Genomic DNA, 11,910 nt, shown 5'->3' with positions numbered 1-11,910 from the left:
CCCAGAACTCTCCGTGGCTCTCTCGTTTCAGGTGAGCGGGAGGGAAAGATGGCGGCGCTGCTGGTGTTCCCTGCCCCGCTCCCTCTCCTCCGCCGCCTTCTCCGCAGCTGCTGGGCCCCGCCGGGCGGCCACAGTCCTCCTTGGGGTGAGGCGCCTTCCGTGGGGTCCTTTTCGTGCCTCTGGGGCGTCGAAGTAGCCGAGGGTAGCCCGTTTCTACTGAAAGGAACGCCTCGCACTTGAAAGCCAAAACGCGCCTCTTTTCCAGGCCTGGCGGGTGGGCAGTGAGAGGCTAGGGCAGGGATCCCCAAACTTTTTAAACAGGGAACCAGTTCATGATCCTTCGGACCGTTGGAGGGCTGGACTATAGTTGGCCACCGAGCAATAATAATTAATATTAGTAATAATAATAATAAAAAGAGGGTTGGAAGAGACCCTTTGGGCCATTGAGTCCAATCCCTTTCTGCCTTTGTGCACCGAAAGCATAAGCAAAGCACCCCTGACAGATGACCACCCAGCTTCAATGTTAATAATAATAATAAAGAGGGTTGGAAGAAACCCCTTGGGCCATTTAGTCCAATCCCCTTCTGCCTTTGTGCACCAAAAACACAAGCAAAGCATCCCTGACAGATGGCCACCCAGCCTCAAGGTTAATAATAATAACAACAACAATAAAGAGGGTTGGAAGAGACCCCTTGGGCCATTTAGTCCAATCCCCTTCTGCCTTTGTGCACCAAAAGCCATCAGTATTGCCCCTGACAGATGTCCACCCAGCCTCAATGTTAATAGTAATAATAATAATAAGGGTTGTAAGAGGCCCCTTGGGTCATTTAGCCCAACCCCCTTCTGCCCTTGTGCCGTGGGGGCCGGATAAATGGCATTGATGGGCCGCATTCGGCCCCCGGGCCTTAGTTTGGGGACCCCTGGGCTAGGGCAAGCCCCCATTTTGCCGGTGTGGACTCTCCTTAAAAAGAGTGGTGCTTTACGAATTTGGGCCATACGCATGGCTAGGTTAACGGGTCAATCTTCCTTTGAGTTTTAGGCAGAACACAAGCCTTTGAGCGACTCATTCCTGGCTGGGAATCCTGTTTGCTATGGATTTCCCTTCCACGCAGCTATATAATCCAGAATATCAAGGCAGATAATCCACAATATCTGCTTTGAACTGCATCATCTTAATCCACACTGCCAGATAATTCAGTTCAATGTGGATTTTATACAGCTGTGTGGAAGCTGCCCTAGTATCCCTTGGAAAACCTAAGCCCCTTCCACACAACTGAATAAATCCCACATTTTCTGCTTTGAACTGGAATATATGGCAGTGTGGGCTCAGATAACCCATTATACAGGGTGTTTGAAAAAGAACTCCCTATTCATCATTTAAATTCTTTTTCAAACACCCTATTATAGCATAAGTTGTAGTATATATAGGGTGTTTGAAAAAGAATTTAAATGGTGTATAGGGAGTTCTTTTTCAAACACCCTATATATACTACAACTTATGATATAATACAATGTATTATATAATACTAATAGTATAACAAAGGTAAAGGTTTTCCACTGACATTAAGTCTAGTCTCTGGGGGTTGGTGCTCATCTCCATTTCTAAGCTGAAGAGCCGGCGTTGTCGATAGAAGTCTCCAAGATCATGTGGCTGGCATGACTGCATGGAGCCCTGTTACGTTCCCGCCAGAGCGGTACCTATTGATCTACTCACATTGGCATGTTTTCGAACTGTAAGGTTGGCAGAAGCTGGGGCTAACAGCGGGAACTCACCCCACTCCCCGGATTTGAACTGCCGACCTTTTGGTCAGCAAGTTCAGTGTCTCAGCAGTTTAATCTGTTGCACCACTGGGGGTATAATAATATACTGGTGGTATATGTGTTGTAGTATAATAATATCGTACAATATTACACACATATATATGTTGCAGTATAGTAGTACAGTACAATGTAATGATATATAATACTAATATTGTGCTACACTAATATGTATTGTATATACATATACAGTAGAGTCTCACCCAAGCTAAACGGGCCGGCAGAAGCTTGGATAAGCAAATATCTTGGATAATAAGGAGGGATTAAGGAAAAGCCTATTAAACATCAAATTAGGTTACGAGTTTACAAATTAAGCACCAAAACATCATGTTATACAACAAATTTGACAAAATAGTTCAAAATGCAGCAATGTTATGTTGTAATTACTGTATTTACGAATTTAGCACCAAAATATCACGATATATTGAAAACATTGACTACAAAAATGGCTTGGATAATCCAGAAACTTGGATTAGCGAGGCTTGGATAAGTGAGACTCTACTGTAATATTAATAGTACTGCAATTTAATACAGTATGATACTACTAATAATATAATATAATAATAATATATAATAATGTAATATAATAAAACTAATTTATTTAATTTATGTCAAAAGTATTGCATATTTTTTGTGTGTGTTAAGGAGCGACATGAGAAACTGCAGGTCGCTTCTGGTGTGAGAGAATTGGCTGTCTGCAGGATGTTGCCCATGTTTTACCATCCTGTGGGAGGCTTTTCTCATGTCCCCGCATAAGGAGCTAGAGCTGACAAATTGGAGCTCACCCTGCTCCCTGGATTCGAACCACTGACCTTTTGGTCAGCAGTTCTGCCCGCACAAGAGTTTAACCCATTGTGCCACCAGGGGCTCCATTGGATAAATAAGTATAAAACGGATAAAATAAAGGGAGCACTAGTAGCTAAATAATTTTAGACTTAGATTAAATAAAAATATATTAATTATAATACTACTGATAATATATAATAATACTGTTTTATTATTGTATATTTTAAGTTGTATTGTAATGTTTTTAGTTGTGAGTGACTTTGATTCTCCAAATGGAGAGATAAAGCAGGAAATAAATAAATAAAAATACTAAACCCAGTGTAAAGCCAATATTATGGGATTTTCTGCCTTTATATTCTGGGTTATATGGCTATGTGGAAAATCCAAAACTAGGCCTCGAGAGCAGTCCCTTTGGAGTAGATAGTTTTGGTTTTTTGGTTTTTTGTTTTTTTAGATCTTGAACATTTTTAATTTAATTTTTATTTATTAAAATCAGCATACAATGTAAATGTTTGTTGCATACAGTGATAATATTGGGACTTGTATTATATTTTCAAAGTGCTAAGTTCATTAACATTTCTAGTATATTATCAATATTTAAGGACTCTCTGGCATGTGTTTGAGCAAGACAGATAAGAGAATAGGAGATTCTAAGTTAATATCAGTTTCCTCTTTGCCTGCAGCTTTATAGGATCCTCTGTGGATATTTCTACAACCAGCTTTACTTTGTTGTTGAGTTGTTGGATTGCCGGCTGCCATTCTTTAACAAAATCCTCTTAATTGCTCTCCTCTTAAGAGAACAGGTTTTTTTATCCACATTAAAATTATAAATGCTCCAGATATCAACATTTTCAACATAAAAGTACTCATAGCATGTTTACTATCTTACATATAATGAAATAATCTTTACATGTTTTTTCTGGCCTGAGCAAAAAGAGAAAACACACACACTGTATACTGTGTGTGTATATGTGTGTGTGTGTGTGTGTGTGTGTGTGTGTGTGTGTGTGTATATATATTTCTGTAACCTGGCAGTATAAAAGTAAATCTCCCTCTGAGTAAGTAATTACTTTTTATTTAAAAATAAGGGCCCTTCCACACAGCCATATCTCAAGGCAGATAATCCACAATATCTGCTTTGAACTAGGTTATCCAAGTCCACATTGACATATAACCCAATTCAAACTGCTCCAGCGGGAAGGTAACGGCGCTCCATGCAGTCATGCCGTCCACATGACCTTGGAGGTGTCTACGGACAACGCCGGCTCTTCGGCTTAGAAATGGAAATGAGCACCAACCCCCAGAGTCAGATATGACTGGACTTAACGTCAGGGGAAACCTTTACCTTAGAAGTATTAGAACCAAGAATGCCATATCTGATGTCACTCATAATTAAATGTTGCAGCCATTACTTCTTAATATTCATCTTAATTTTAAAATATTGATTTCTACTTTCCAAAGGCTTCTTATGTCTTTCTTCAAGAGGAAATTGAACAATATGTTGGATATTTAGATGTTATAATAGTCAAATTTTAAACATGAAATCCCCACATTTAAATAGTCTTTCCTTCTAGAAACCCTTTAAAGGGTTTCCAGTCCTTTCCAAACTCTGAAGGGTCTTTTGACTGAAGATATCTCGTCAGAATGTTTTTTTGGTTTTTTTGTAACCAGACCAGGGCTTCCTAAACCTTTTTCACTAGTATATAAAATAGATATAAAAATCAAATGTTTACTTATACAAGAAGCATAAAGACGTTTCTTTTAAAGCAGTGCTTTCATAGACATATATTTTTACCTTTTATTAAAGATGACATCAAATTGGCATACTAATGAGATATATGTGCTTGTTTATTTTACGTGAAGAAGTAAATCCTAGCTGGATATTTGATACCGCAGGATGTAGAGCTTCTTCAGAGCTATGAAAGCTATTCCGCATAAGGATGTAGTACACAATGGCATACCATGCATGCCATTTCAGAAATTTATTGGAAATTTTGATCTAATCCCAAGCCAAAATTCATTTAGCTTTTTTTGTTCATTTGTTTAAGAAACACGTTTTAAACTTATGTGTCTTGATAATTTGGCAAATTTTTCCTGAAGTTTTGATGGCAGATGACTGATTTTTTTTATTTTGATTGAGCTTGATTTATGAACCCAATTTAGTTTTTTTAAAAAATCAAAATTTGAAGGGAAGTATTTCTGAAACTTAAAAAATGCCATCTAGCAAAATCAGCATTTACAAGGTAGGCATATCTTGTAGGGAAAGCATTTACTATAGAGTCCATTGTTACACACTGCACATTGTTGCTAAAATCCATGTAAATTTCTAGTACAGCCACTAAGTGGCAGGATACACAAAATATTTTTTATTATTGCTCATTGCTAAATTTTTCATGTCCCCCACATTCAGTTACATAACCCCATATGGCAGTCGTTCTCAACCTGTCTGTCCACAGATGTGGCCTTCAACTCCCAGAAATCCTAACAGCCGGTAAACTGGCTGGGATTTCTGGAAGTTGTAGGCAAAAGCACTTGGGGACCCACAGGTTGAGGACCACTTCCATATGGAGTCCTGACCCACAGTTTAAGGTACTTTGAGCTATAAGACTGTTTTATGGGAAAGTATCCTATGCACATTTGCTAAAAGGCCCTTATTTCAGAGAGTATCTCCGCTTGGCCTCCTCATATGAAACCACCCTTGTCTGTCAGCAGGGATAAAGTACACCATTTACCAAAAGGGGAGGCAGATTAAAACAGTGTTGACTGAGATGTAGGAGAAACCTGAGTGTTGACTATTGAACATTATTGAAACATCCGTAAAATAAACCTCTTGTGACACGTTTCAAGTACTATCAAACTGCATAACTAGAGAGAACAGAAGCAGAGGGCTGATTTATCGTAGGGACCGGGGAAAAGTTTTTTCTTTCCCCTGGGGAAAAATGGAATGCTGGGCTATTCATTTTGTATGGATTTTATTCCATTTGCTTTAGAAGAGTGCTATTAAATCCAGTTACTCTGTTTTGTATTGCATCATATCTAATGCCATATACTCAAGTATACATCGATTTCATGTATAAGTTGAGGGCAGGTTTGGGGCCCAAAGTTATGGATATTGATATCACCTGTGGTTAAATCATTCACCAGAGAGGGGAAAGCACCAGTGCCTTTAGCCACTATCATTTTTCCATTTAAAAAGGCTAGATTGTGTGTCACAGCAGAGCTAGAGAAAGGTGTCAGCTTCTCCCAACATGGACTAAGTTCTCCCCTTTTGCTACTCTATTCAAATATGATTCTTTTGTTGTTGTTGTTGTTGTTAAGAATTATAGTATGGTACTTAACTTACCCAAGGTTGGGGGGCTAATTTTTTTTGCTACTTTTTAAATATATATACAGTTGGTTGTTTTATAATGTAATTGTCTCTTGTTTCCTTTAAGCTCCTGCTTTGGCTATACAGACTCCAGCGTCTCTGCTGGAACATGTGGAGGAGAAGACTGAAAGTGAGGAATCTCCAAGTTTTTTAGACAGCATATTCTGGATGGCAGCTCCAAAGTCAAGACGTACCATTGAAGTGAATCGTTGTCGGCGAAGGAATCCTAGGAAGCTTATAAAATTAAAGGTATCTCATCAAGTTTCTTTATGCTTTCCTATCTTTGTTATTGGGGGGGGGGGGGGAGAGACTTTTATTGTTATGTTTCCAAAATGCTTGTCATGTCTTTAAAATGTAACAGGTTTTGAGATTACCATAAATAGCCATGCAGTTTTCTGTAGCTCTCATTTTGCTGTTTCAAAAGCAAAATATGACCCCTAGCTGTTACACTTCAAGGATTCCCCTTGACTGGCTGAGTTTTTCTAGGGCTCCTGATGGTTGCATCCTGTAACACTTGGACTGTATTTTGTGCATCCATTTCCTAAAGTTGCAAGTGCCATTAATTTTTGATGCACTGACATTTGCTTTCTTATGAATGAAAAATATCTAAGGGAAGTTATTTTATTGGACCCAGGTTTTAATTTATGGGGACCTGTAGACTACATACAGAATGATTAATTCCTACAATAACCCAACACTAAAATTGTTGAAAATTATGAGCTTTTAGAATCCAGCATTAAAGTTCAGATTAAGTCCTGTGTGGTCTAAAACTAGTGTATCAACATGAATTACAATGCACACTGTGGACTACGCTTGAACAGTGTTGAATCTGGAGTATTCTAAGTTTAACCCAACAGAAATGCTAAGTGTTTTGCATGTATAGATAAACATGTGATGCATGTTGAGTATCCCTTATTTAAAAATCCATAATCTGAAATAATCCAGAATCCAAAACTATCTGCCTGGGTGCTTGTGACAGTGACATCTTTGCTTTCTGATGGTTCAATGTATACAAACTTTGTTGTATGCACAAAATTATTTAAAATAGTGTGCATAAAATAACATTCAGGCTATATGTACATGATGTATACAAAACAAATGAATTTCACATTTAGTCTTGGGTCCCATCTTAAGATATATGTACAGTAGAGTCTCGGTTAACCGAGACCCAGTTAATCGAGCGTCTGTATCATCCAAGGTGCCGCCAGGGGCGCCTCTCCTTCTCTCGAGTGACGGGAGCTCGAGAGAAGGAGAGGGAGGAGGAAGCACCCTGGAAGTGCAGCGCGATTGTAGGGACGTCTCCACGGATCTCCCTCGGCCAGGCCCTTGCTGGAGGAAAAAGTTTCCTCCAGCAAGGGCCTGGCCGAGGGAGATCCGGGGCGCGCAGGGCATTTCTCAGAGGCACAGGCCCTTGCTCCAGCAAGGGCCTGTCCCTCCAAGAAATGAGGAGCGTGCCATGGGTTTTCTCGGCCAGCCCCTTGCTGGAGGAAACTTTTTCCTCCAGCAAGGGCCTGGCTGAGGGAGATCCGGGCAGATGTCCCTCAGTGAGCCCTCGCCGCTTGGGAAGCGCCCGTGAGCGTTGCTAGGCAGCAGCGCTCACGGGCACTTCCCTGGGCCGAGTTCTCGCCACAGGGATGGAGCCCCGTCCCTCGGCGACCACTCGCCTCTTGGGAAGCTCCCATGAGTGTTGCTAGACAGCAGCACTCACGGGCACTTCCCTGGGCCGAATGCTCGTCGCAGGGACAGAGCCCCATCCATCGGCGACCACTCGCTTCTTAGGAAGCGCCCATGAGTGTTACTAGGCGGCAGCACTCACGGGCGCTTCCCTTAACCGGCTTGCCGGGAGGGATAATAGGGCCTCCTGGCAATCCGAGGAGTTCGGTTATCCAAGATTGGGCCCACCCCATTATCTTGGATAACCAAGACTCTACTGTATATGCAAATACTCCATATAAAAAAATCCAGAACTCTAAATACCTCTCATCCTAAGCTTTTCAGATAAGAAATATTCAACTTGCAGCAGAATTCAGAATATGTATTTTATGGGAAGCTAAATTGGTTAATGTTGAGAGTATTTTTTTTAAAAAAAATGCAAATATTTTGCCAGTTCCAGTTGCTAATCCCAACTAGACTACCAAAATAGAATCGATTGCTGATCAGTAAATCAATGTTTAGGTTATTCATTCTGAATCAATGGAGCTGTGTTATTTAGAAGTACTCATTGGATTTAGGTCTTAAAAATTTGCCCGCTGATTCATGAAAACATGATTCCTGTGCTTGTTCAGCAGTTTAAAATTAGGTGATGTTGCTCTTTCTTGAGCACATAAAATGTTTTCCTATCCAAGAAGTTCACAGAATCATAATTTGTTCCAAATTGTAATGTGCTAAACAATGAGGTGCTCATTTTCCTACATATTTTCTTCTTATTTGTGTAAATTTTTCCATCTCAAACCTATTATGCATTTTAAGTCTGTTCTCTCTGTTCCCTTTAGAGAAACATAGATGTCTGTCCTCAGTGTGGCAACCTGAAACAGAAGCATATTCTTTGTGGCTATTGTTATGAGAAAGTAAAAAAGGAAACCTATGCCATAAGAAAGCAAATGGGGGTATTGGAAGGAGGTCCCCATAGGGCTCCCACCGTAGAGACTGTTGTGCTGTATGATGGGGAGACACCCAGGGACAAAGATGAAGGCAAGCGGATTATAGAACGAAACAGGAAACGTCCATCTTGGTTTACACTGGACTGATCATGGAGGAACCCACTGTTTATAAAGTACAACCATTTCTGATAATTATCAGAATACACATTCTCAAGAAGCAACTTTATTTCTAATACACATTTGCAGTTTAATGTCATTGTTCACTATATATTTTTTAAGATTCTAAAAAGGGAGTAAAGTGTGACCATTTTGCAAAATGTGACTCATTTTTCATTTGGAATAATATGGGTACTATAGAAGTACCCAATGTAAAGTTAGTAGTGTAACAACTCTTGCCAACATTTTGCATGACTAAAACTGTCAGGGATATCTCTGAAAAAGAACAGCTCATAGTGCAATGTTATAGCACTGTGACTTCATTTGATCCATGTCTATCAGTTTTGTTGACCATGTTGCAGGCTAAAATTGGCTGTTTTGGGATAGATTGTTTTCCCCCTGCATGTACCTTGCTTTCAAGGTACGTTGCATTTTCTAAGTTGCTTCCCTCCCCACACATACTTTTCTGAATTAAAGCATGATTAACCTGCATTTGAAAACCAAAATAAAGCATATTCAGTTTTATAACAAGTATAATGCATTCCTCTGTTTGATCGACTGCTTTGAATAACAAGGTTGTATGATGCTGTTATTGGATTCCGCATTGATTGAGTGACATTGGTTATTCTTCCACTGATCGTGAATGCACCCCTATGAAACAGTCACCTAATATATACTACTGTTTATAATTCTGTGAAATAGTTACTGTAGCTGAAGTGGAGCCAAGACGATTATCCACCACTGTCCTTCTGTATGCAAAATAATGAAATTAGGACTTTCATCCCCTTACTGCAGCTGACTGAAGTATTTAGATTTAACCAAATGTGTTGTGACACATATCTCATCATTGATTATATACAGCTTGTTGTTAGACATACTGTGTGCGTATTGAATTGCAGCTTCTATGAGATTTGCATTATTTAGTTCTTTAGCCCCTTGTGAGTGTTAATCTTATTTTGTAAGATCTAAAAGTCTAGAAAAAAAATCCTGGTTATAAAAAGGTTATAATAGTTATATTGTCCACAACAGGGTTTTTTAAGATCACATATCTGTTCAAATAGTAAAATTAGGTCTGTGTATGTTACATGCCTGTGAAGGAAATAAGAATCCCACTCACACCTCAAATTGTTTATGTTCTAAATCACTTGTTTCTTTATTGTGTTACATTTGCAAATGATTTATATTTTGCAGAATTTGGAGTTAAATAACAAGAACTAGATATAAAAGATTATGTGTAGAGGAGGAGTGAAAAGAAAATCATGAGGCACGTGAGAGAAAAACCAGACCAGTGTGTGGGGAGAGTCAGGGAAGCCATCACCACCTTCTGATAACTTTTTTCTTTTGGTTATTCACTGTAATCATGACTAGAAATAAATATCTCAAGATGAGACATTTACAACAGAATCTTATCAGAAAATATAAAATTATAAAACTATTATTCTCAGTAGCTAGTTTGATACAGTTAATGCCAACTAAAGTAGAAGTATATAACCCAATGTTTGGACTAGCATGCGATATGTGAGAAGGCAGGCTTTGGTGGCAATAAAATGACGTTGATATTTCAGGGTGTTTCAAAAAGATGGACCTAATTTGAAACTGCTGTCTCTCTGCCACTCATGCATGAAACATTTACCATTTGAATCACCCTGATACTGCATTATGTAAAACAGCTCAGCCCAGTGTAGAATATTTGTACTGGATCAACCAACCATTTTCAATTGCCAGGCATATTGCAAACATTACTTGAAGTGAGGGTTTTCACTTAAAGGTTCCTTTCACACTGCATAATTAAAAGCACATATCACTTTAACTGACATGGCTGCACCCTATGGACTCTTGGGATTTCTGGTTTAGTGAAGTGCTTCTCTAGATAAGTTCTAGAGCTCACTAGCAAAGATTTTTAAGTATCACTCGAAATGAAAAATCTCAGAATTCTATAGAATGGAAGTAAAGGGCAGTAAAAGTGATACTGAAATGCTATTGTATTATGTAAAAGAAATCTTGGGAGAACAACTCCACGTTCCACAAAACAAACAAAATCAGCCCCTTGATTGGTGTTGGCAAAAAAAAAAACCTGATCCTTGAATAATTAGTGATAATGAATGTTACAGTGCTCTGGGTACATCATGTCGAACCAAGTGGGCTTATTTCTGAGCAACCATGCATATGAATAGCATCCCAGCTTAGTCTAAATAACATGTCTCAAAATTGCTCAATTGTTACTAACTTTAGCTGAATCTGGAGCAACCTTTTTACCTGTGATGTGTTTGGAAATAACAAACGGGTTTATAACAATTCCGTCTTGTAAGAATACAGAACATATAGGAGACATGAGCATGAGAAGAGCTGTCATCATGTAAAATAACCACTCAGGCAAGCTGTTAAGATGAGGAGGTCTGTGCTTTTCTATTTGTATAAAGTGTCAGAATGAAGTGGTGTTAGATAACACATTTTAAATTATCTTTGTGAATGTCATTTAGCACATGCAGCCAACGATGTTTGGAACTGAATGCTTGTTTTCTAAGTGGATGCAGAGAAAAATGAAAATAGTAGTTCTTAATAATGGCCATCCCTTTGAGATTTTCAAGAGCAGATACAGTGCTGAGTGTGAATTTTCTGCCTGGAAGAAAGAAGAATACACAAGTACATTTGATTTTTTTAGTAACCTAATTTCTAAGACACAAAGACAAACTTTTGTTTTGAATCCCAAAGTTGCCCTCCTATAATTTGAATTCTGGTTTGTATGGGGAAAACATTTTCTTGCTGCTATAAGAATATTTCTTAAAGGCAAAGTATCTTACTTCAATGTGACGTGTGCTCTACAGGAAGCTCAATTAAATTTTATTCTCAGAACTGTGCTATTTTATTTCATGGTGTGAGGAAGATAAGAATAATCAGTGCAACCCTCTGCCAAGAAACAGGAAATCACTTTCAAAGCACCCCCGACAGATGGCCATCCAGCCTTTGCTTAAAAGCTTCCAAAGAAGGAGCCTCTACCACAGTCCGGGGCAGAGAGTTCCACTGCCGAGCAGTTCTCACAGTGAGAAAGTTCTTCCTGGTGTTCAGGTGGAATCTCCTTTCCTGTAGTTTAAAGCCATTGTTCCGCGTCCTAGTCTCCAGGGCAGCAGAAAACAAGCTTGCTGCCTCTTCCCTATGACTCCCCCTCACATATTTATACATGGC

General features: G+C 39.2%; 1 protein-coding gene across 1 annotated transcript; it reads left to right on the top strand.

Moving 5' to 3' along the window:
- The first annotated feature begins 22 nt into the window (after positions 1 to 22).
- mrpl32 (mitochondrial ribosomal protein L32) lies at positions 23 to 9,258 on the top strand. The gene is made up of 3 exons (XM_003222280.4): positions 23 to 145; positions 6,039 to 6,220; positions 8,464 to 9,258. Exons 1-3 carry the CDS (start codon positions 49 to 51, stop codon positions 8,716 to 8,718), a joined length of 534 nt encoding a protein of 177 aa, XP_003222328.1. The 5' UTR covers positions 23 to 48; the 3' UTR covers positions 8,719 to 9,258.
- Positions 9,259 to 11,910: the final 2,652 nt, after the last annotated feature.

This window comes from Anolis carolinensis, chromosome 6 (genome assembly GCF_035594765.1).
Source record: "Anolis carolinensis isolate JA03-04 chromosome 6, rAnoCar3.1.pri, whole genome shotgun sequence".
In the NCBI taxonomy this organism is placed as follows: domain Eukaryota; kingdom Metazoa; phylum Chordata; class Lepidosauria; order Squamata; family Dactyloidae; genus Anolis; species Anolis carolinensis.
Note: the sequence above shows the minus strand (reverse complement) of the source record. Positions and strands in the feature narration are given on the sequence as shown.

What these genes read in the sequence shown, in the direction of transcription:
- mrpl32 (XM_003222280.4), top strand. Translation starts at nt 49, where the DNA reads ATGGCGGCGCTGCTGGTGTTCCCTGCCCCGCTCCCTCTCCTCCGCCGC. An exon ending in CGGCCACAGTCCTCCTTGGG is followed by an intron (nt 146 to 6,038) that starts GTGAGGCGCCTT and finishes GTTTCCTTTAAG; the next exon opens with CTCCTGCTTTGGCTATACAG. An exon ending in GGAAGCTTATAAAATTAAAG is followed by an intron (nt 6,221 to 8,463) that starts GTATCTCATCAA and finishes TGTTCCCTTTAG; the next exon opens with AGAAACATAGATGTCTGTCC.